This window comes from Aulostomus chinensis, chromosome 16, assembly GCF_037954235.1.
Source record: "Aulostomus chinensis isolate RoL2024-O1b breed Wild chromosome 16, RoL_Achi_v1.0, whole genome shotgun sequence".
NCBI classification, from domain to species: Eukaryota; Metazoa; Chordata; class Actinopteri; order Syngnathiformes; family Aulostomidae; genus Aulostomus; species Aulostomus chinensis.
The window spans coordinates 25002736-25025991 of NC_141335.1; the positions used below are offsets into that span (position 1 = coordinate 25002736).

At 46.0% G+C, this 23256-nt stretch overlaps 1 protein-coding gene across 3 annotated transcripts in view; it reads right to left on the minus strand.

Annotated features, from left to right (window-relative positions):
• cdh23 (cadherin-related 23) overlaps positions 1-23256 on the minus strand; it is a 169479-nt gene that overhangs the window by 133800 nt on the left and 12423 nt on the right. For all 3 annotated transcript variants that reach the window (XM_086181277.1, XM_086181275.1, XM_086181276.1), the window contains exons 2-3: positions 18899-18992; positions 16106-16180 (exon numbers count right to left, since the gene is read on the minus strand). In XM_086181277.1, coding sequence (XP_086037403.1) covers positions 16106-16180; positions 18899-18992 — 169 coding nt within the window. The remainder of the gene's footprint in view (positions 1-16105; positions 16181-18898; positions 18993-23256) is intronic.

Consider the following 23256-nt stretch of genomic DNA (forward strand, 5'->3'; position numbering starts at 1 on the left):
AGGATGAAGACAGCGTGGAGAGTGACAGTAAAGTATATTCCCCAGGGAGGTCAATTAGACAACTAGCAATAAAAAAGATGGAAAGAAAGAAAAAGCCTAGAGACTGAGTTTGCCCGCCTGACGCCATTAAAAAAAACAAAAAAAACAACCCAGAATCAAAACGTTCTCAAATCAACACAACTGCTACAGATGAGGACAATTCACTTATTAAAAGTGGACACAAATTACAACTGGAAGTCATCGATTTATAGGTCCAAAGATGTCTTCAATTCAAAATACACTTAAAAAGATTAGAACTTTAAAAGCTCCTTCACTTCAAGGTGGGGTTTTTTTTTTCTCATTCCTCGTCTCTCCAGTGTTCTTAAATAAGAGAGAGGACCTTATCAGAATGTGTGTGTGTGTGTGTGTGTGTGTGTGTGTGTGTGTGTGTGTGTGTGTGTGTGTGTGTTCCAGTACTTTCTAAATCATATGGCCCAAAACCTGTGTGTAACTGGCAGAGTGAGGACATTTCGACCGGTGCTCACAAAAATAAAAAGCAGCTTAAAGGTCAAACCTCTGTTTCAGTGTCTGGTTTGGGTTCGGTTCAGGATCAGGTTCAGGTTCAGGTTTTAGTTGTGTTTGTTTAAGTGAGGATCAGGGGCAGGGGAGGACTTTATATCAATGAAGGTCTTCACAAAGATTTAAGTACAAGGCTTGTGTGTGTGTGTGTGTGTGTGTGTGTGTGTGTGTGTGTGTGTGTGTGTGTGTGTGTGTGTGTGTGTGTGTGTGTGTGTGTGTGTGCTGAACATCAATAACAGCAATGGGAATGAGAGCTGGAGACAAATGTTGCCTGGAGTCTGGCTCTAAGTGACTCCTGTGTTTCAACAACACGTATCACAAGAGTCCTTGGGAGGCCGCTTATTAATCCAGTAGATTTATGACTAAATCTGTCACGGATGAGAGGAGAATCCCCTCTACCTTCCCCTTAGCCATCCCTGAGAGGAGCGCACCTCCAGCGCCACACATCCTAAAGGTGCACGTCTGCAATTTGCTTAAGTTACCAGATGTATCAGGAACATAATACACACACATTTATAGGGTGTGAAAGACATTATGTCACTCACACACACACACACACACACACACACACACACACACACACAGCTGTATTTATATGAGCAAACACTTCCTGAAGGTCATCTGGTATTCATGACAACTGTCTAGAAAATGAAAGAATCATTTGTGGCTGGCTCGTGACTCAGGTGAGGGTGCAGGCCGCCATGATGCACAGTGGGTGTGTACACTTTAAAACTCACCTAAAGAAATCAGACTGCTTTTGTCAAACTTAGAGTCTCAGGAAGAAAGTGTAATGTTGGGGAAAAATGGTTTATGGACCTTTAGTTTCTAAGAAAAAAACCCCACTGTGCTTTAACCTTGTGAAAAAGAGAACTTTTAACTGGAAAGAACAACAAATACTGCATTGCTGTTATTTGCCACAAACGCCTCCACACGCATAGAAAGTTCCACAGTATATCAGCACTTTCAGGCAGTCAAGGTAAGAATATAGGTTGTTTTAACTGCAGCGCGTGAGCCAGACGGTCCCAGCGACTCAGCTCGGTCTGCTCCGAGGAGGCCTGTGATTGGACGTCGGGCCTGGGATCGGCTTTCTGATATACCAAATGGCAAAATGATGAAAACAGTGAGTGGCAAGGCTGTGACTCACCAATCACACTGAGAAAATCAGACGACAGCGAAGGACATTAGTGGACAGTCGTCCTCAGCGTTGGTGAGGAGCGGCAGACCTGTCACTGCACATTGGCACTCGCCTCTGCTCACTCTCCAATCACAGAGCTTTCTGCTGTTGTGATTTTCTATTCCGTCTCATCATAGCCTTGCTGTTCCCTCCAACTTTCCATCCGTTCCCCTCTCTCTCTCTCTCTCTCTCTCTTCTTTGTCGTCATCCCGTCACGCTCAGTCCTGCTTGTGGAGGCTGGACACAGCCAGTGTTGATAGGAGCCGACAGGTGGCTGTGTGTTACTGAGAGTTCTGGAGTGACGGCTCAGCCAGTCTAGCCTGTCGTTGTCGCAAAAGCAAACGGCCGATCCAAACGCGCGCACACATGCGCGCACACACGCACGCACGCGCACACACACACACCACTTTTGGCCACATGTCCATCAACAGTGGCACTTCGTAGTGCCTGCCCAAGTCTTTCCATTTTCTTCCTGTCTCGCTTTTTACATTCAGTTTTACAGCTCACCTCAGGATTTTTAACCTTTTCTTATCCTGTTTTCGACTTCCTTTTTCCCTCTCTGCTCTGCAACCCCCCCCCCCCCCCCCTTCTACATTACCCTGCTGGTGACCTCACCAGGACTGACTATTACCTGAGAGTCAACTAAATCATGGTCGGGTAATGGAACATGCCGCCTTCATTGCGAGGCCACACACAAACACAATGGCACAGAAACAAAAAGGCCCTCTCTCTTTTTGCCCTTTTGTCTTCTGTTTACATGTTTATCATTTGGCCCGTGCGTGCATGTGAGATACGCCGCTGGTGCTGTTCCTGTCAGCCCCGCGGATGTGCAGGTTGAAGAATGGCAGGTTGAGAATGAGGCCGTGTGACCTCCAGTTCCAGCTGTCATTGGGCAGAGAGAGAGGAGACATTTTTCACAGCAGCCATTTTGACATGAATACTTGCTAAAAACACGACCAATCACATTAATGGAGGCTCTGCTTCTATTAACAGCAGTTTCCGACCTTGTCGACGTGGTAGAAATGGAACGACCAGGACTTCTCCTGCGATCAGTATCGCTGAAAGCAGTTTTGAATTCTAAAAAAAAGCTTTGTCTCTGTCAAGCTCTTGCTCCTGTGTTGTGCCCGGTTTGGTTTTTAAACTCAGCTTTTTTGGCGAGTGAGGAATAAAAACCCATTTTCACCTTCGAATTATTTGATTTGACAGGAAACACTGTTGTTTCTGCAGCCTCGGGTGGAGACTCTTGAGGAACAGAGCTTCCCAGCAGCCCAGGAACAGCTCAGGAGTTCAGTGCAATCACCTGTCTGTTGGATTTCAATACCTGAAACCTGGAAATTTAATTGCATGTTAAAAGTTGAACATTGACTGGTGGCTCTATTCACTGCCCTGCTCTGTAATAGATAGGCTGCACGGCGGGGTGCTTCAATATGGAGTCGCAGTTGTAGTGTTGCATTGAACGAGCGTTCGCACGTGAGCGGGCCAGGCTGAGGCCAGCTGGGCTTCACGTGGACACTCACTCGTGCACTGGAGCCTCCTCACGCTGTTATTTCCATCTGCTGTGAAGGCCCTCTCATCCTCCTCCAGCTCTGCTATCTGCTCTCATGTCTCTGTGGGCATCACTTCCTCATTTCTGCCTGCTCCCCATTGTACCTCTTTCCTTGTATTTGTCCCCTCCCCCCATCCCCCCCAGTTCCTCCACTTCCTCATCTTTCCTTTTTGCTGTTATCAGTAGGCACCCACTATTGCCCAAGACAGATGTGTGATGGAAGGAGAGAAGAGACGGGAGAACCCAGGGAGAGAGGTAACAAGAGAGAGGGAAGGATATGAAGAGGAGCAGCACAAGTAGGGTGGGCACTCTCCGAAAACAACACCGAAAAGGTGCCTAAGCCAAGCAGCACAGAGCTGCAATGCAGACACGCCAGAGAGAGAGTGTGTGTGTGTGTGTGTGTGTGTGTGTCTAAATACGTCTTTCCAGATTGTTTGCTACGCTGCCGCCTAAGTCTGATGTCCGGCTGCTGCCATTCCAGCTTTTTTTGTCCCGTAACACGCCACACTTGTTTTATGGATTATAAATGAACTCATTATCTGTAGCGCTCATTAGCTCCAGGTCCTAATTAGCCAAAATTAATATTGTTTCCTGACAAAGACAATGGCACTGGCAAATTGGCAATTGACCTCCTTGGTCAATCTGGAGAGCGAGACAGAGTGGAAGAGGGAAGGTGAGAAGGAGAGCTGGGCAATGACAGCTGCTCTGGCTGATCAGTTTTGGACTCGCCCCCCCACCATCTCTCTCACTCGCACTGTCCTAGACAAACTCTCTCTCTCCCTCTCTCTCTCTCTCTCCTCGCAGCCAAAAGCATCCTTAAGCAGACGCTTCTCAAAAGCAGAGGACTCGCACCCTGCGAGCAGAGAGGTGTATTTTCTGTGTTAAGTGTATGCGAGTGTGTGGGTGTGCACACAGGAAGAAAGAAACAGATGAACCATTACAAAACACACATCTCACACGTATGATGGCTGACAGCAGAAAAGCCTGGGAATTCTCACTCAAGACAAGAAACAAATAGGAGACAGAAAGAGACAAAGAATGTGTGGCAGGCAGAAAGCGAGAGAGAGGCAGAGATGAGAGACAAGTCTGCCGTTCTCCTTTAAAAAAATTATCTCCGCTTCTAAGGAAGCCTGTTAAATGTCAAACACCTTCTCAGCTGTGAGATAAGAAAGAGGAGTTCAATTACACTTGAGCTCAATGTTCCACCAGCGTGCAAAACAGCACACATAAACACACGTGAACTCACACATGCATGACTCCTATCATGCTAACTATCGCCAAGATGCACGAATTTAGAAGAATGACACAAAGACGGCAAGTGCAAACATCACATCAGAAACACGCGTGTGCTGAAAAGGACACGGTTCTTCCACCTCTCAGTGAAACAAGACGCATGGAGGCCATAATGAGAGCGAGCACACTCAGGGTGAGAGAGAGCGGATCCTTCTGGAGAGGACAAAGAGAAAGAGGCACCATGAGACCCAAGCCAGCAAGTCGGAGGCAGCGACTGGTCTGTAAATGGGGGACAAAGACAGCAGGCACCCCACTCGTCACTTAATCCTATCAGGCACTGACATGCTGGCCTTTATGAGAACAAATGTCAGCTTTCAAGACAAGGACGAGATAACCTCTCTTCATAGAACGCACATCAGCCTGAGACAACCAATGCTGGCATTACACTGCAGGCTCCTAATATGAGCTGATCCAACCACTCGCTGCTGATGTTATCAGTCCATTAAATGGCCGTTATCAATCTGTTATCACAGTAGAATGCCTCTGAATGACCGAAGCCATCAATAATAACCAGTGTTCAACCACTGCTAGATTCACTGGCGCCGCTAAAGGTCCATCACTCTCCAGGCAGAACCAATCGTGTTTATAGTATGACGATGCTACAGGTGGCGTCTGCCGGTCACTGGTACACTGAAATCTTTCCAGAAGGCTTTGGAAAACTTTTAGTGAATATCTCTGTGGGGGGTTCAAATCTGGAAATATATTGTCAGCTCCATCACAGTTTGCGTCTGTGGCTCATCTTGGCAGTACATCCTTCCTTGTTCGCGTTTTGGTCCATTTTAGATTCATTTCCTCAACTCAAATGTAGTTTGGAGATTACCATCGATTCGTTCCGTCGCGTCAGCATTGACAGTTCTGGGGCTCAGAGTGTTTCTGGTTGTTTTGTTGGTAGGCGTGGCCAGTGGAACAGTGCGAGCTGAGTCAGCCTCCCTCCCACACACCTTCAGAGACAGGCTTGCGACGGATGCTAGCACATCCTGTCAGGCCCTGGTCATGAAGGCAAACCCAGTGCAGCACTGGGCGCGTCTGCACCACACAGAGATGATTGTAGGTTTGTTACCTCAGCCGTGAGCCGGCCCTGGTCATGTGATCGACGCCTTCTCTGTTCATAATTTATACGGCCCCTGGAGGACATCTGTCACCTAACTAAAGCGAGAGGAGTGGAGCCATTAGGGCTGATAACAGCCATTTAATGGGTTGATGATATACACCGGTGAATCCAACACGTCATCTAATCCAGTAGTTCTCAACCTTTGTGCGCTGCAATAATCCAGCTGGTGCTCATGACCCTTCGCCACCTGTAATTTCTTAGCTTTACAGTTTGAACTCATTTCAGAGGTTTCCAAGTGCGGCCACATCGTTACCTCACACAGGCATCGTCTCTGGCGGCAACTGTTCCATCACTGCCTGTCGGTGTTGTGTTTCACACAACCGTTCAACAACCACAACCACAACCACTGGATCCTGCGCCTGGTGCTGCTGGGAAGAGACTCAGCCGGTTTGGACACTGGTGCCGTTCCGAGCCGCATGTGACGCATCGAGCAATGAGCTTGTACAGAATATGACTAAAGTGCTCTGAACACAGTTCTTTCTCTCAGCTGGAAATCATTTTCCAAGTAATATTCATGACATTATTCACGCCTCACTGAGAGATTTTCTCCAGTTTGAAATCATCTCTGGGGTCTGTCAGAGCTGTAACCTTCTCATTTCCAGAAACCATTAAGAGCTTTTCATGACATTTCAGGTTCCTTTATTTTTTCAGATTTCTAATTGGTAAAAGGATCTTTTAGATCTGCATAAAAAAAACACTTTGTAACCAACGCCAACATATTTCCACTTGAGTCACGACTGCCACACACGACTTCTCTGAAGGGCCACAGAGAAACAAAAATACACACTCAACAAACACACATGCATGTAAGATAAACGCACACGTATGCATTCTCCACCCTCACCCCCACCGGAGCAGAGAGAGGTGGGCGCTGATGTGAAACATTAATTTCCAGGTTAGCTGCTCCTTGTGGCTCAGGCAGGTATCAGCCGTGACCCACCTGGACCAGATAAGCAGCTGCAAGAAGCTGATCTGCCATCCAGCAATGCACCTCTTTGTGCTGGAGAATGGTTTCTCACTCACTCACACACACACACACACACACACACACACACACACACACACACACGTGTAAGTGTACTGATAGTAAAACCTGAGTGAATGAATTAGAATACACACAGTGGCGTTAGAAAATCACTAATTTCTTCAAATGAAAGCAATGCAGCTCTGCATAAACACACACACACACACACACACATTTACCTTCTTTTACTTTAATCATTTGATTTGCCCGTATAGCTGGGATTAAACTTGGATTAAACCTGAGGCGTTCCAGATAGGGGTCCAGCTCAAAGATAATACAGACGGCCCAGCAAACGGACGTGTCAACCATTTGAAATCTGAGATGATGTAGATATGGTGAGAATGGTCAGAATCATCACACGCCAGCATTAAAATTAGTCTACCATTTTGTTTTAGGATATCAAATGTCACATCTCTCTCCCCCTCTCACTCTCTCTCTCTCTCACACACACACACACACACACACTCTCCAACTCTAAACCGGAGTAGTTGTCGTGTCTGCAGCGTGTTACTCAACCCTAACGAGGTGTCAGTTCACCTAAAACTATGATGGGAAGCACACAAGGGACGCGGGCCAAAAAACCTAAGCAGTACCAACGATTGAACTACCATCTGATTGACAGCTGATGCTGATGATTTACTTTGTTAGTTCGAAGTATTTATACCTCATTTGATGCCTGTGGGGGAAAGAAATCCTCATGATGAAAAATAGCGGTATTAAAGGAGCAGTGTGATGTTTCTGTTGTAATATGCACGGCTGGGGATTTAAGTCACATCTCTTTTCAAATATCCATCAGAAAATCAGCAGTTCACGCCTTCCTTGTGTGTTGACCCGTGGGAAGAGGCGACAAAGCATGAACGCCTCGTAGAAACGACACTTTCTGCACTGTTTGGATCTGCTTACTGCAGTTACACAGAGAAATCTAACCTGGATGTAGTTTCATCCAAATGTAACTCCTGGAGTCGATGATGGAAGTGTTTGATTTTACCACCTATGAATCTGTGAGTTCCACAAGTACAACAGCAGACGAAGGAAAGAGAGTCCGCAACTTGGACTCAGAATCTCCAGGAGCTCTAATCATCCATTTCCTCTTCCTGTGCTCCAGCAACTGCAGGCTAATAAAGCAAATTCCCTGCAGAGATCAATAAAGTTGTCTTGAATCTGAATTAATGGTTGCTGGTGCTGCCTAAAGATTTTGTGCTGTGAGAAGTTTGAGAAACCAAATGACACACGAACAAGCAACACACCGTCGGAGGGCAGCAACACACCGTCGGACGATATTCTTACACAAACATCAGACAATCTCCAACAAAACCTTCTTTCTCACAAACACACACACACACACACACACACACACACACAACATCAGGTACTGCCATCAGTCAATTTCATCTTATTTGCCAACAGCAGTCAATGAGGCTGATACGATATACAGCCGATACATCGGAAGTATCACTCCTCAAACACACACACACACACACACACACACACACACACACCCTGCGGCTATTCAATTTTAGGGGAACGTTATCTTTGTAAGAACGCAGAGAGAGTCTGTAAAGCGCTAACACAGGAAAATTTGAATAACAGAGGTTTCGCCACACTGAATGAGGCTTGCATGGCAGATTGGAGCGTGCAGCTGCAACAGAAGCTCCAAACCGTTTTCTGCTGTAGCTTTTAAGAACAATCGGCAGAATTAACAGCATTCAAATGGAGCAGTTCTGATTTCAACAATGCTTTCACCGAAAGACAACGGGAATACATTCATTCGCTCTTCCCGTTCCTCACCTGGATGGTAAATAGATAATAATGGTCTTAAAAGATCTCAGTCCCCAGAAACCCCGTGGCTGGGATTCAACAGAAGCATCCCTTCCTCCGACCGTCCCCCACGTCTGCGTTGCAGCACACACACCAGCCCATCACAAACACCCGAAACAATCAGCCTGAATCAAAAAGTTGCTCTTAAGCATGAAACATAAAAATGTGCTTCTATGGAACTGATGTAAAAAATAAAACCCGCGAAAAACATTCCTTTTATTGCATTATTAAGAAAACAGTGCTGTATTTAATGCAAATGCATAACTTATTTGATGAATACGCAGTCGACTGGAACGACGCGCCGCTCCTGCAGCACCACGGACAGCTCACAGGCCTTGAACTTTAGCACAGTTTCATGTGTCTGGATAATAAAAATGTACAATTAAGGCAAAAAAAAATTGAGTTGATACATTCGCATTTTTGTTGAGTGTAGATAAACATGATAATTCCTCCATGTCACTGACGAAAAAAACTAAAAACAAAACCACATTGTTTGGCTTCAGTGTAACTTGGATTTGTTAGGATTTAACTGGCAGGTTCTGATCTGAAATCAGACACAGACACAAAGAAAGCTGTTTAAGTAGAAATTACATCAATTTCCCTTGAGAATACGATCGACCTGACTTTTTCTACTTTTTGTAGAAAATTAATGTCTCCATTGAAGCTGCATTCTGCATCATTTCCCCACACCACATCTAGAGTTGCATATAATTTGGAACTTAATTTGGGGCAAAATGATTTGTTCAAATAAACATTTCTTTTCTGCAGTGTATGCAGAAAAGCCAGAGTGAAAGTGAGGAAGCTAAAGAGGAACCCAGATCAAGAAAAACTGATTAAATTTAATTTATTATGTATGAGTAAATGCGGCATGCTCAGCCTTTGAGGAATTTTAGAAGCAGCGTTGCAGTGCAGGCCAGACTGTTAGGAGTGTTTGCATGTTTCAGGATGACACCAACGCGTCATGCGTGCAGGCCGTTGAAAGGAGCACACTGTCTTGATGGATGGTGTTTGCAAACACTGCTGAACCATGGACCCCATTATTTCCTGGAGGAGGAGGGGTGTGTGTGTGTGTTTGTGTGTGTGTGTGGGGGGGGGCACGACAGGGGAGAGATAAAGGATGATTGACTAAACAAAAACAGGTCCTTCATGGTCCCTCACGGACGGCAGTCCGCTGGCATTATTGGAAAGCCATTGTGGGAGTCAATGCAGAAGCTAAATGACAGCAGAGAGCTGTCACAGGAAGTAAGACGATCAAGTGCCTCTCCTTCCTAAAGGGAGGTAGGCGAGGAGAGGAAAACTAACAGTCATTAAGAATGTCCCCCGGACATGTTTGGAACTCATCTCCTGCTGAGACCAGGTGGTTCCAACCTCAGCAGTGAGAAATACTTCACTTCTGCAGCTGGTAGATAGGATTTATAAAACCAAGAACCACACACAAACAGACAGAGACACAGTCAGTCTCACTCTCACGCACACAGCGCATCCACCAACTCAAACTCACAAACAGTGACAGATACAACGGCGGTTGCCAGAGATGCAGACAGGACAGACACATTGCATGCCAATTTGACTAAATGAGAGCTGAAAGTGGGAGCATAAACAAACTTCTGCACCCCCCAACCCACAGCCAGTGAGCAACAAATATCTGGAGCACGTACCCTGCAAGAGGAGACAGCCCTGGATCCCAGCCAGCCACGCGGAATCCACTCAAAAAGAAGCCCCCCCCCCCCGACAATACGCTGATTACCCTTTCATTTTATCACCCTCATCTCTTTTATTTCTCTTTTTATGCTTCTGTTTCTGCTCTCGATTATATTAGATATTAGATCGGTCTTTCTTCTGTAAAACAATCAGCCAGCAAAGTAATTTTAGGTGTTGTAAATGTCAAAAAAGAAATTAAGGGTTCACACTGATTCTGAAGTTTTCGGCTATGTTGGCTGATAAAAAGAACATAAAACATCTAGAAAAGAGTAAAGATGCTGCTGAAGCTCCTTTCTGCCTTCAAAGGCTCCCTTGACGTGCCAATATTATGTTGGAAATGACGACCTGTCAAATTTGATAATGTTAATAGAATATTCAGGTTACATTTTTTGGCAGGTGGCCGTCTTCTGTATGAAGCTTTTTCCAATTAAGGGGTGTGGAACGTTGACGTCATTCAGGTTTCGGGCACATTCTTCGGACAAGTCTCCAGAATATTCTGGGTTTTGGCAGCAGTTTGTCACCTTGAGGCTGTTTATGGCCAGGCACAGAAATGAGAATATCATCTTAGGGGTCCCTTGGCTTTTCTGTCATGAAAGCACATTGGTAGACAACTTGATGGAAACTCTCACAGAGTGTAAAACTTTAGCAGGACAGGAGGGAAACGATGACAGCAAACCTTGGTTCCACCCTCTGTCTTCAGGGTCAGAATTTCCGCGGCTGCATGTAAACAGAGCCACGTCAAAAGTTTGGTCCAAATGTTCACTTTTTTCAAATGAGAGAGGAACAGAATTTATTAAATACATGTTTGGAATTTGCTTCCCTTACAGTTACATGTCAAAGCGTGAGTCGGATGTTTGGATCAGCAGACTAACTCATACAGAATTTCCAGCAGTAAGGCCACATAATGGTCGTGTCCCCAGCTCGGGTCCAAGACAGATTTCTTGACACAAACCCAAAAACACTTGAGCAGGAGGGCATAGAGGCTCAAAGCAACAAGCTCTGCTGGCACCATGAAGACATGAAGTCCATCTTTAATGGAAGGAGCTGTGCAGGTACGTGGGTGCGCGGGTTCATCCCATGCACCTCACACTCGGCGCGTGTGTTCCTGGTGACCCAGGTGAGCGCAGTGTCGAGCGCCTTGTCAAGACGTGGAGAACAAGCTGCGCCTGAAAGCCTCGGCCGTGATCAACCGCGGTGTGGGAGTAATTTAACAATGTGCAGCATTTGAAGTTCCCCTGATTGAAAATGATCACAGCACCAAACTGCTTTGCTTCTTGAAGGTCTTTGTTTGAGACTGCAGTGACAGCGCTCGCTGAAAAACACTGTAAAAGAAACAGCAGCAGTGTGCATACTCCTTGTTTTAACTACGGGATCATGAAGCACACTTGTTGAAGCATCACTATCAGATCTGAGACTCACAAACATGAGCATCTGATTCCGGCTCCGTCTTACTTTCCTCTGGCGCAGCTTCAAACCAGAAATTCCATCACACTCAGCTGAGACTTCCTCCTTCAAACAGAACAACGTCCATTTGTTCCTCCTTTACCTGCTGTGCTCATGTGATGCAATCCATGAGTAAAATGTTGCTCATATGGGGCAAATCCATATTATTCCTGGATGTTTGGCCTATGCTAGCATGGATGCATTCATGAAAAGCTCCAGGGAAGGGTTAAAGAGCTGCTAGGGCTTGGAAGTATCTTCCCAGCAAAGTGCAACAAACTAAAAAGCACTCAAGCCTTTTCCCCACCAAAGTATCATTACCATGTAGAGGAGTCAGTGGAGGTGGTTCAGGCATCTGGTGAGGACGCCTCCCTCTGGAGGTGTTCCAGGCATGTCCAATGGGGAGGAGGCCTCGAGGCCGACCAAGGACACGAGGGATTATATCTCTCGGCTGGCCTGGGAACGCCTCGGGATTCCCCGGAAGAGCAGGTGGAAGTGGCTGGGAGAGGACAGTCGAGGCGTCCTTGCTGAGGCTGCTGCCCCCGCGACCCGGACCAACCAGATATGAGGAGGACGACGACAGCGGCATTTCTCCTTTGTATACGGAGGCATCAGTCCAAAGCAGAGCAACATCAATCTGGAGTAGCTAGCTGGGTTTACGAGCGAGCGCGAGCACAGGCTGAGGAAGCTCAGTGTCCGGAGGAGAGGGTGTTGACAAGCCATAGTTAATGCAGCGTGTGCCAGGCAGCTGACAGCAGGGAATTGGCTGCAGCCAGAATACAGAGACATTATCAACATGTTGAGGGGAAGGCTTCAATAAGTCTTTCCTTGGGGCTACTTCCAGCTCCTTAATTATTATTGAATTAGGAATGCCACAGAGCTAATTAAAAGTGCAAGGTATTTGCTGTGGCAGTGGAAGAATGTGAAGGAGCAGAGCAGGAGTGAAAAGGTTTAAACAGAGGAGGTTTGAGAGAGGAATGAGGAGAAATCGGGAGGCGTTTTCATTGTCCTCCTGGTGCTAGTTACCACCAGATTTTACATTTTTGAGCACAGACCTCAAGAAAAGAACAGTGACAGGTAAATATTACATAATAAAAACACCACATATGATATTGTACACCATGTTAAAGGCATGCAAAATACCCTACAAGTCAAATCTGTCCGGCGTGTGATCGCTTGTCTTATGACACAACACACACAGAGCATCTTCTCCTGCATACGTGAGCTCTTTCATAGCAGTGGCCTCAACCAAACTTCTGAATCTAATCAGAAAGTGAAGCTTTATGCTCAATAGGCATAAACCTGCAGACATTCCAGCGCAGTGGTGGAAGTTTCCCATTTTGAAGAAATGTTGTGTCTTCCCGAGTTAATTACTCAGTAAAGAGCTTAATCTGCAGAATCAGGGCAAAGTGGATTAGGAGATGAGAGCGTTTAATCAAAGTGCTCTCTCAGTCCAATTACACATCTCATTTCTTGACACAACACACACTGTTATCTGCCTCTACTTACACGTAAGAGTAAATGATCCCACTGCCTGGAAGTGACAAACACGCATGTACACTCACAGCATCTGGAGACGTGTAGTTATTGTGTAGAACACTCAACACACAAGTGCCCAGAATACTGAAAGACAGATAGAAATGTTCAGGAACGGATGATGGAATTCGTTCACGATGTGCCAAACTATGTTTTAAATATCATTATTGTATCACAGCAGGGTACCGCGGACCACTACCGGAACCCTGAATCACAGGAGCCGGGATAAATCAAACCCTGGGAGGTATATTTGTCTGCATGACAGACTGTCACAGCACAATCAAACTCTACTGGTCTCCCAGTGTGGCACAAATCCAGGAATATGCAATCATATCGGCGTGTCACCGGTGCTGACAGACATGGCCTTTCCCCTCAAGTCTTTCTTAATCCTTAATAATGAGGAAAAGACAATAAACATGTTATTGTAGACTTTTCAAAATGTCTTAGAAATATACAAAAGGTGAATATCATATAAACTTGTTTTGAAACTGACACCGACATTGTTGAATAACGGCTATCAGCCAAATCAGTTATAAAATTTCAGTACACGGGATTCAACATTCTTATGTATCCTGTTCAAGTTGCTCTCTAGCAGCAGCGTCTCACACATCTTGTCCCGGTCCAGGAACCGAACACCTGGCTGTAGAGGAAGGAGGTCAGAGGGCGATCGAGGGCAGACGCACACGACACCTCAACGCTGAACTGGAAATCTTTTTGTTCGTAGCTCAAATCATCGTGACTGTGGATCACCGAGCGTCAGGATGAACAGAGACGATGTGGACTATGCCGGACAATGCAGTTGAGAGTTTTTAGATGGACGTTTTTGTGCAGTTCTGCCGTTTTGTTTTGGGTTTTTTTGTAGTTGGTAGTCATTGGGGCGCCTTTAGCTTTAAAGCTACATATACATGGCTGGCTCTTCCTGCATTGTGTCCCAATGAAAGTATGTGAGCTGAAGGCATGCACTTGAAAGGCAAATTATACTTGTGGGGGAAGAATCACCGTAACGATGGCATGTTGCACTGCACCTTAACACAGAGCAACAGTGCTGCGAGTGTGAGAACCAGCAGATCTGATTTCAATGACGAAAGTCTGCTTAGATGGTCTCCATTAGACAGTAATAATGGTCCTATTGTGCACGTGTCACTCAGCTGCTGCACTTCCACACCAAGCGAGCAAACCCTCTGAACCTCCATGAAGCCGACAGTGTTACATCACCCTCAGAGATGTAGCAAAACTACCTCCATGGTAACTGGAGAGGTGGTTCAAACCTGATCCTGGTGCTCAAGTCATGCAATTTGTCTTCCAGTCACTCAGACAGGTGCCCATTTATGTTCATCAAATTTGTGAAAAATAATAGCCTGATGAGGGCGAGAAGAAGGTATGAAGTTTGGAATGTGATTAAATCGCCTCCGCAATGCCCTGAGAGCCCAGTTGAACAATTCTGTATTCTTTACACAATCTCTGAAGTCAACCTTGAGATGAAAAATATATATTCTTAATTTGCCCTTTATGATATCAAGCGCCAGAGCGATGTCAGCATCGACGCTGCTGGCAGACGACTCGTTCAGGATGATCGGGTACCTTGTGAGAGGAAGTGTTTAGGATGAAGACCTTCTGCTCTTCGTCATCGTGTCGCATCCTCCACTCACACAAACATTTGGCGTGGCAGCTCGTGTGCTGGTGCGTGTCTGTGTGTTCATGAGCTAATGCATTGGAGGGCCTCCTGGACGAGGACATCTGCTGAGCTAATAAACAATAATCTTGACAAATTGTCACTGTCCAATCACTCAGCCCACCCTCATAATAACACCGCTGAAGAAGCCATCACGGGCTGGGCCGGCGAAATGACTGAAAGCTCTTTGGACCAGTGGAAGGTATTGCTGGACACAAGCCCAGCTGACAGAGGACACCATGATTCATAGCCAGAGGGCAACCTGGACAGAGTGGTTATTGAAATTAGCCACAGCCAACCCTACACTGGTGCACCAGCTGAATGAAGATATGGGGGCGCGCCAGAGACGGTGGACTGCTGCTGCTGGACAAAGACGCCAAACCAGACAACTATGAAAGACACGGTGTTTGTGGTCATGATAATGATGATGTAGTGTCACCTTCCCTGGCGACAGTACAAAACTAGATGATGATGATAAACACGATGGAGTCTGGACGGCCATGATAACGGCCGCTTGGCTTGTAGTTTGAACTTTGGTGACCCAAACAAAAAAACTGACAGAAGCAACAATTATAGGTTGTCTGCCTGCAATATGCAGCTGCTCACATGCTGTAAACCTGGGCATGGAGGCACAGAATAACTACGCCCTGATGACAGACTGGCAGAGAGTAAAGGTCACGTGATTCAAAAAAGAAGTTAGTCCAGGAAATCAAACCAATATAAAGGATTCTAATTCCAGGCCTGTGACACCCTGAGAAATGATGAAAAGCCAGACATCACCAAATTGCCCTGTCAATCACTGCAACCAACAAAAACGACAGAAAATAAATACGAGAGGGAAAATAGATCCTGGAGGACTACAACTGAGGTACGCATGGTGTTCCTTTTACAAACCCCACCAGCAGTGAGACATAAGATATCAGCAAAATAATCATGATGCAGATACCAAATCTATTCAGCGCCAGGAAAACCCAAACTACTGCAGTTTTCTGGATTTGGTGTGAGCCGAGAGTCACCAGACGGAGGACGTCCATGACTTTCACTGTCAGTGTCCATGACGACATCTCACTTTACATGTTGTTTTATCTTTTTCAGTTTATGTTCAAGGGACACCGACACCCAAATTTCCTGTGCAGAGTTGATGAAGCGACTGGAAAAGATGCGTTACTGGACTTTCCTCAAATGACACAGACACGGCACATGAAGCCTCCTGTCAGTCATCCGACACTCACCGACAGGCATGTCTTCGTAGATGAGAAGGTAGGTGGAGAAGAAGTAGTTCAGGAAACGTGGTGGCTGGTTGGAGCCTGTGATGCAGAGACCAGAGACAACACGAACACACGTTACATCCTGCAACGACCTCTGCTGATTTTTGTTTTGCCTACGATGCTGCTTTTAAACAACACAAACAGTAAAAACAACTTTTTTAATTTTTTGCTCTTCATTTTCGGATGATCTTATACACCATTGTATAGTAAAGTTGTTTAGCTAGCAGCAAGCATGCCTAATAACCTCACACACTGCCTCTTAGTGAAACATTAAATAAGGTTGTAGGGATAACAAGAAGAAGAGGAAGACGTTAACAGAGAAAATCAAACAGTATGAAAGTGCTGTCAGTTCAGATCATTATTTTCACACTTTAACTTGAATAAAATATTTACATGGTCTGTCTGGGGAGTCATTTATGCCTCGAGGGTCCATGAAACCCATTCAGCACAGTGGATCTCCTTGAGTATGTGTGTCTGTGTGTGTGTGTGTGTGTCTGTGTACTATAGAAACACTCCAACTTTTTGGGGTGTGCACTGATTTGCCATCCTCCCCAGAGCCAGACAAGAAGCCAGATAATGGTGATGTGCAGCCGGCCCACAATTCACAGGGAGAGCAGTTTCAAGTCTACTCTCTAGAAAATATGGCGCTCAGGCAGGTGGGTCAAAGAAGGACAAAAGCAGCATGCAGGGAGCAGCGTGCAAGAGAGACACAGAATTTATATCTTTAATGAAGAGTTTCCTGTTTTGCTCCATCAACAATGAAAAACATTGATTGGAATAATTTGCTTATCAAGCTTCTTCCCATGCCAGCAGGCAGGATCAGCAGCACAGAGGGTCCTCCAGAAGACGGTTATGCTATAATTAATACAGCAATAATAAATACACAAACTTGGCAATATTGGATGGGTCAGGAGGTATGGATGGACTCTGGTCACGTGTCAGGTGGGTGCCTCGCACCACTAATAGAGACCCCTCTCATGTATGTGTGTGCATCAGGGCGCTGAGACCCACAGAGACCTGCTAACATGGCTTAGCACAAGGAACGCCAGTGGAAGGGAAGAGTTAGCATGCCCCCTTCAGACGCCATCAAATACACCTCCCCCCAACATGTTCTTTGCCTTCATTAATATGACTACAGTTGTGCTAGAACTTTAGGAAACAATTAAAAAATTGTAAGCCGTTGTAATTTTGGAGGCAGACACAGAGTCGGACCTACTTGTGCTGGGCTCACCACCTCATACTAAACTTTGGTTGAAGACTGACTGCTGCTGCTAATCGTGGCTGACTTTGTAAGAGAGGTTGAGGGGGATTACTGCTGCACAAACAGATTATCTATTTGATGACCTCTGAAGTAGATATGCTAGCACTTCCCATTCACTGCTATTCATTGCGCTAAGCTAAGTAGCAGTCAGTTGATGAGAGGAGCACATCGATGTCGTTCTCTGGCTCTGGGGACGATGACCAATGAGAAGACTCCCCAAAAAGTTTGCATGTTCATTAATTACTTGCCTCTGTGGCAAGGTATGTTAACGTTCAATCCAATGCACAGCATAGTGTGTATGCATGACACTGACACGGAAGAGAATTCAGAGTGTGTCACATATTTGGGGGTGAATGGTGTGCCAGTGTGGTACAAGCTGTTCTGTTGAGATCGGGGAACAAAGCTGATGGTCTTTGATCAGCTGAGCTGGGCAGCAAACCTCAGAGAGGCAGAGGCAAGAGGAGGCCAGGCCACGCCGGCTGATGTGTCAGCGGCTGATAAAGTGAGGCTGTGCTTTCAGAGTCTGAGCTTTTCAGTCCACATATCTGGAGGAAGATGTCCATCCAGCGTGGCTCTTCGTGTTTACTGAGAAAATGGAGGAGAGTGGACCAAGTCTCATCTATACCTGTGGCTTAATTGCTGTGTGGCTGCGTCAGGCATGGACAGCAGAACGCCAATAGATTATAGACACAAAATAATCACAGTTTGCTGGATCAGGAGTTAGTTAAGAAGGGAAGCGGAGGTTATACAGAGGGGAAACACAAGCTATGAGGGAAGAGTGAGAGGCTCAGGGACAGAGATAAAAAACAACCCTGATAAACGTATTGTGCTTGATGGAGAGAAGCTGTGGCAGTCACTTAATAACTTCCTCCACTGCTTCAGTGCTGTGTGTGATGGGAGGTGTCTCCTGCATGTCTCTGCCAGATGCACCGTGACTTTCCACAACATCGAAGCCCTTTCACTCTATCAGCCTCACTCTCATAAAACACACTCGAGGAAGACAAATATTTGGAAGAGGTTCTTAGGCCGAGTAATGTGCCACATTATGTAAGACAGATGAGGTAGGAGAGGAGAAAGAGGAGTGAAGTGCTGACAGAGATTTAGTGTGAAAAGAAACGGGCCGAAAGTATCAAAACAGGTAATGAAATAGGGAGGAACTGAAATGGGAGAGAAACTATGGAACTAAATAACAACGCTGCCACGGTCTAGTTTATCTTACTGGTATTCGATATGCCTGTTAAACACATACATGCATCAGATAAATTCATGATCATGTATTTGAAGAACTTGTTTTTTAAAATCAAACACATATTTTTAATCTCTATCTCTTTACATCTAACGGACGGTCCACACTCTGAACGCAGCACATGCACCTCTAAAAAGATCGCTTGGTGCAGTCCCCGCACTGCTTTTGTCCGATGCTGTGACATTAATGGTCGTTGCATGAATTATACAGACAAACCTGAACACCAGCAGTTGCTGTGAGGAGGACTCACCTTCACACACAGAGTGGAGGATTAAGAAGGGGAGGAGGAGCTTGGCAAATGTCATCCTGCCACCTAAACCCACACTCCACGACATCACCTGCACCTGATGAGACACACACACAAACAAAGTCACCATCGTTTTGTTAGCTAATTACCAACATTACACTTTCAGTCTTGCCACATAATGTCCAAATGTTCCTTATGTGATTACTGTGTAAGTGGGGAGGACTGATGAGGAACTAGATAATTACAGGACAGCAAAAAGACCTCCTTGAGCATCTCCGCATGCTCAAAGGTGTTTCCTAGTGTGTGTGTGTGTGTGTGTGTGTGAGACAGAGAGTCCTTGATAAGAGGGGTAAATCCACATCATTAAGAGCCATAATCGAGACACTCTGCTCCCTTAATTGTCTGTTGTACAGTAATTACTCTCATGTGATGTGTGATGCAAAAAGGACAACAAAAGTGTCAGTGACATTTGAACTGATAGCACAGCTGCTGTCAACCAGCTGGATGGTGGCACCCAACATCTGACATGTACAGTGGTGGGAAGAAACTAAGTAGAGGTACTGGAGTACTTGAGAGTACTTCTTTCTTTGTAACTGAATGGCTTTCACTCGACTACATCTCTGAGAAAAATATTTCTATGAAGGTTGTTACCTTTACACATGAAGCTTTAAAATAAGTTGTTGGGTTTTGTGTGTGTGTGTGTGTGTGTGTGTGTGTGTGTTTGCAACAGGTGATCAGGGTGATCCTGAAGCAGAACGCCCGTGGCCATGTTTTATGTTCATGTTTGAGTTTTGTCGTTCTTTCTGTCAGCTTAGTAAGTTTATTGTTTCATCCAACGTCAGGTCCAGTTCCAGCGGGGAACCTTCAACTTTTCCTGGACACGTAAACCAGCTCCGACTGGGGCATCCTGAGCAGTTCCCAGGCTAGCGTGGGGATATGACTCTCCACCTGGTCCTTGGCTTGCCCTGCGCCCTCCTCTCAGTTTGGAACCCCTCCCTACGGAGACGCCCTTACTAGAGCCAAAGCCTCTACACCAGAGTCAGTGACGGACAACTATGCTTCGATCCTTTACATCCACGAGCTTGTTCTTTCAGTCGTGACCCATATTTCACGACCACAGGTGAGAGTAGGAACAAGACTGACCGCTGCTCAGATTCTCCGGCTCCTCTCGCGCTCCATAGTCCGCTCACTCAAACACAGTACTACAGATGGTAGGTTCCCAGCGAGGTCTGTAGAGGCATCGTGAAAACAATACGTTGCTAAGTAACTTTCACTTGTAGAGGAGTCCAGAGGGATGTGTACTTTGACTGAAGTACTGAGCTTGTGTACGTCCTCCTTCGCTGGATGTGCAGCATGATTAAGATTCCTGCTGGTCCAGGATGTTTGATGGTAGGAGTTCTCTGTCAGCGCTGCTGTCAGGAGAGTAAAGACGTGCCTTCAATTAACTGTAGCTGCTCAGCTGAGGTGTTGTCGGTCATGTGTTTGTCTATTGTCATATCCCGTTAGGAGGCAGCTCAGGTAGGTAGATGCTGTAGGGCTTGCAGCTCCCCTCCCCTCCCCTCCACCTCTACTACCTCTCATCCTCCTCCCTGCGATTTCTTCTCTCCATTCACATCACCTTCTCTTGTTCTAGCAAGGCCTCACCGGTCACCAATCTCAAATGGTGACAATTTAATTTTGAAGGGTTATCTGTCTAAATTCCTCTTCTCCCTAGAGCTCACTCTGTTTCAGCTCATGATAAACCCTCCATGCATAGACAACAGTGTTTTCCCCCTCAGGTATCTGATAGCAGAAATAGCTAAACACACAGATATGTGTGAGAAGCAATAAAATACAATACATGCGCTCCTTTGTGTTTCTGCTCGCTGTCCAGTCGCTGCGCTGCTGATAAAGACGTGTGGTGGATTCAATTCAGACAAAGCAGCTCGAATTTACAGGTGAGTAAGAAAGAGGCGCAAGATATCCAAAAGTCTGTCGCTCCTTATTGTGGAAACACCTCTGTGTGCATGATGTGTGTGGATCTCTACATAGGGGAAACCAAACAGCCCCTCAACAAGCGCATGGCCCAACATAGAAGAGCCAACTCTGGAGGACAGGACTCAGCGGTTTTCCTCCACCTCAAGGAGGAAAGCCACTCCTTCCAGGACGACCATGTCCAAATCCTCGACAGAGAGGACAGATGGTTTGAAAGAGGAGTTAAAGAAGCCATCCACGTCAGGATAGAGAAACCATCTTTGAACAGAGGAGGTGGACTGCGACATTTCCTTTCACCTATTTACAACCAAGTCCTTTCAAAGCTTCCCCAAAGAGCTCAGCTGAAAGACCCATGTGGAACGGCTGATGCCAGCACAGCCCATTAGCATCTGAGTGGTCGGTGAAACTCCCTAACGACCACCCCTGAAACTCCCTGACACCGCACAACGACTGTCGTTTGGGGAGGCCAGGTGAGTCTCGGGAGGGTCGTTTCCACCACAATAGCACTGACCACTCCCACATAGGTTTATAAGCTGGAGCTTCCACACTCTTCTCTAGAACTGAAGAAGCCTCTCGGATGAGAGGTGACACGTCTTCAAGATAGACTTACGTCCAGTTGACCAGATTTTACTTCGCTTCGATCTGTGTGCATGTGTGTGTCCGTTTAAAAAGGAACATTTGTTGAAATCTGGATTTGTGTTTCCTCAGCATCACTTTCTGTAACAACACATGAGGAATGGTAGCTCAGAGAGGTCTAACTGATGTCACGATTCAATGAAGTCCTGTTACCTTTCCCCAAAGAGACTGACAGATGCTAGTTAGCTTAGCACAATGAACGGTAATGGGTGGTCAGTTTAGCATACCTGCCGTGCCCGCTCAGCTTCCACAACCTGTTCTGGTTAAAGATCTTTGTTTGTCCAGCAGTGATCCTCCTCATCCTCTCTCACAGAGTCAGCCACGATTAGCAGCAGCGCTGGTCTTCTCGTCAACAAAACAACTTTTGACTTTCTGGGGCCTTTAATCACAGTGAGGCTTTTAGGTGCTGCATCAAATCAGCGAACCCAGCCATCAAGTAGTTCCAGCTATGGGTCTGATTCAAAGATGAGAATATCTGGTAGTCTTACATTTATTTCGGGGTGAATATTATATACAACCTTCATTATGATAGTGCAGGCAAGAACCAGTTTGGCTACTTTTGAATTAAATATGCTAGCGCTTCCCACCCACTTCCTTTCGATGTGCGAAGCTAAATACCAGTCAGGGTGGAGAAGGTCTGCTTGCCTGAATCAGGGGACGATGGATAATAAGATGGTTATGTGCTTCTTTAACTTCAGACTTGCCTTGTTGTGGAGAAGTGTCGTACAAAGACAAAACTTCAAGATCGATGACTGTTTAATGTGCCATTGTATAATGCAGGAAGGTGGATGATTCATGCACCGTCGTCTTTCTGTGTGAAAGCACCTCGCTGCCACACAGCTGATCTTTCACACCCCCCTTACACCTTATCACGCCGCTTCACTACACCTTCCTTCAAATGCTAAAGGACATTTCCGAGATGACGACTGGGTGAAGATGAGTGATGGATACTGGCTGAGACAGACACGTTTGGCTGGAGATAGCAGCCAACGCCAAGGAAAGAAAGAAGCTGCAGCCTTTTCTGCAGCAGCATCCCACTCTCTGCTCTCAGCAGGAGGCAGGAGGATCCAGTATTAAACATTCTCACCAAGAACCCCCCCCCCCCACACACACACACACACACACTCACAAACACAGCATTCCAGATGCACTGCCCTACAGCAGAGCACCAGGTGGTCAAACTTACAAAACACCTCTTATCAGTGCTCATCGGCTGCTACTTCCTGTCCTGCTCTGAGCCATTAAAAACGGGAGTTGCTGATATTAGCTGATTAGTCTCCGTAACGATGCATTAGTAAAGTTAAAATGTCTTATGGTTTGTGAGGAGCATAAACCCTTTGAAGGCTGCTTTTGAATGGACACCGCCAGGCAGAGGAGAACTGGGGAGGCCCGACAGCACAGGTGCAGCGGTGAGGATGTTCAACATGTTGCCAAGGACAAACTGTGATGGAGGGAGCAGCTTTGTGCTCCACGGGGGATGAAGAGGAGAGCGTAAGTAAACATAGCAGATATCATTTAAGATATACAAGAGAACTGATTGTTTCTTGTCTTTCGATCTGTATTTGTCATTCCGCTCGCTTGCAAATCACAAAGTTAATTTTAAAACTGCACACCAGTTCTTTTGTCAACACTAAAGTGTTTACTTAACTGTAAGGGTCACTTCACCCAAATTACAAACAATTTCCCGAACTTACCCCTGGGTATTTTGCTATGCAGAGATAAATTAAGTTTTGCAGAGGTCTGGAGATATC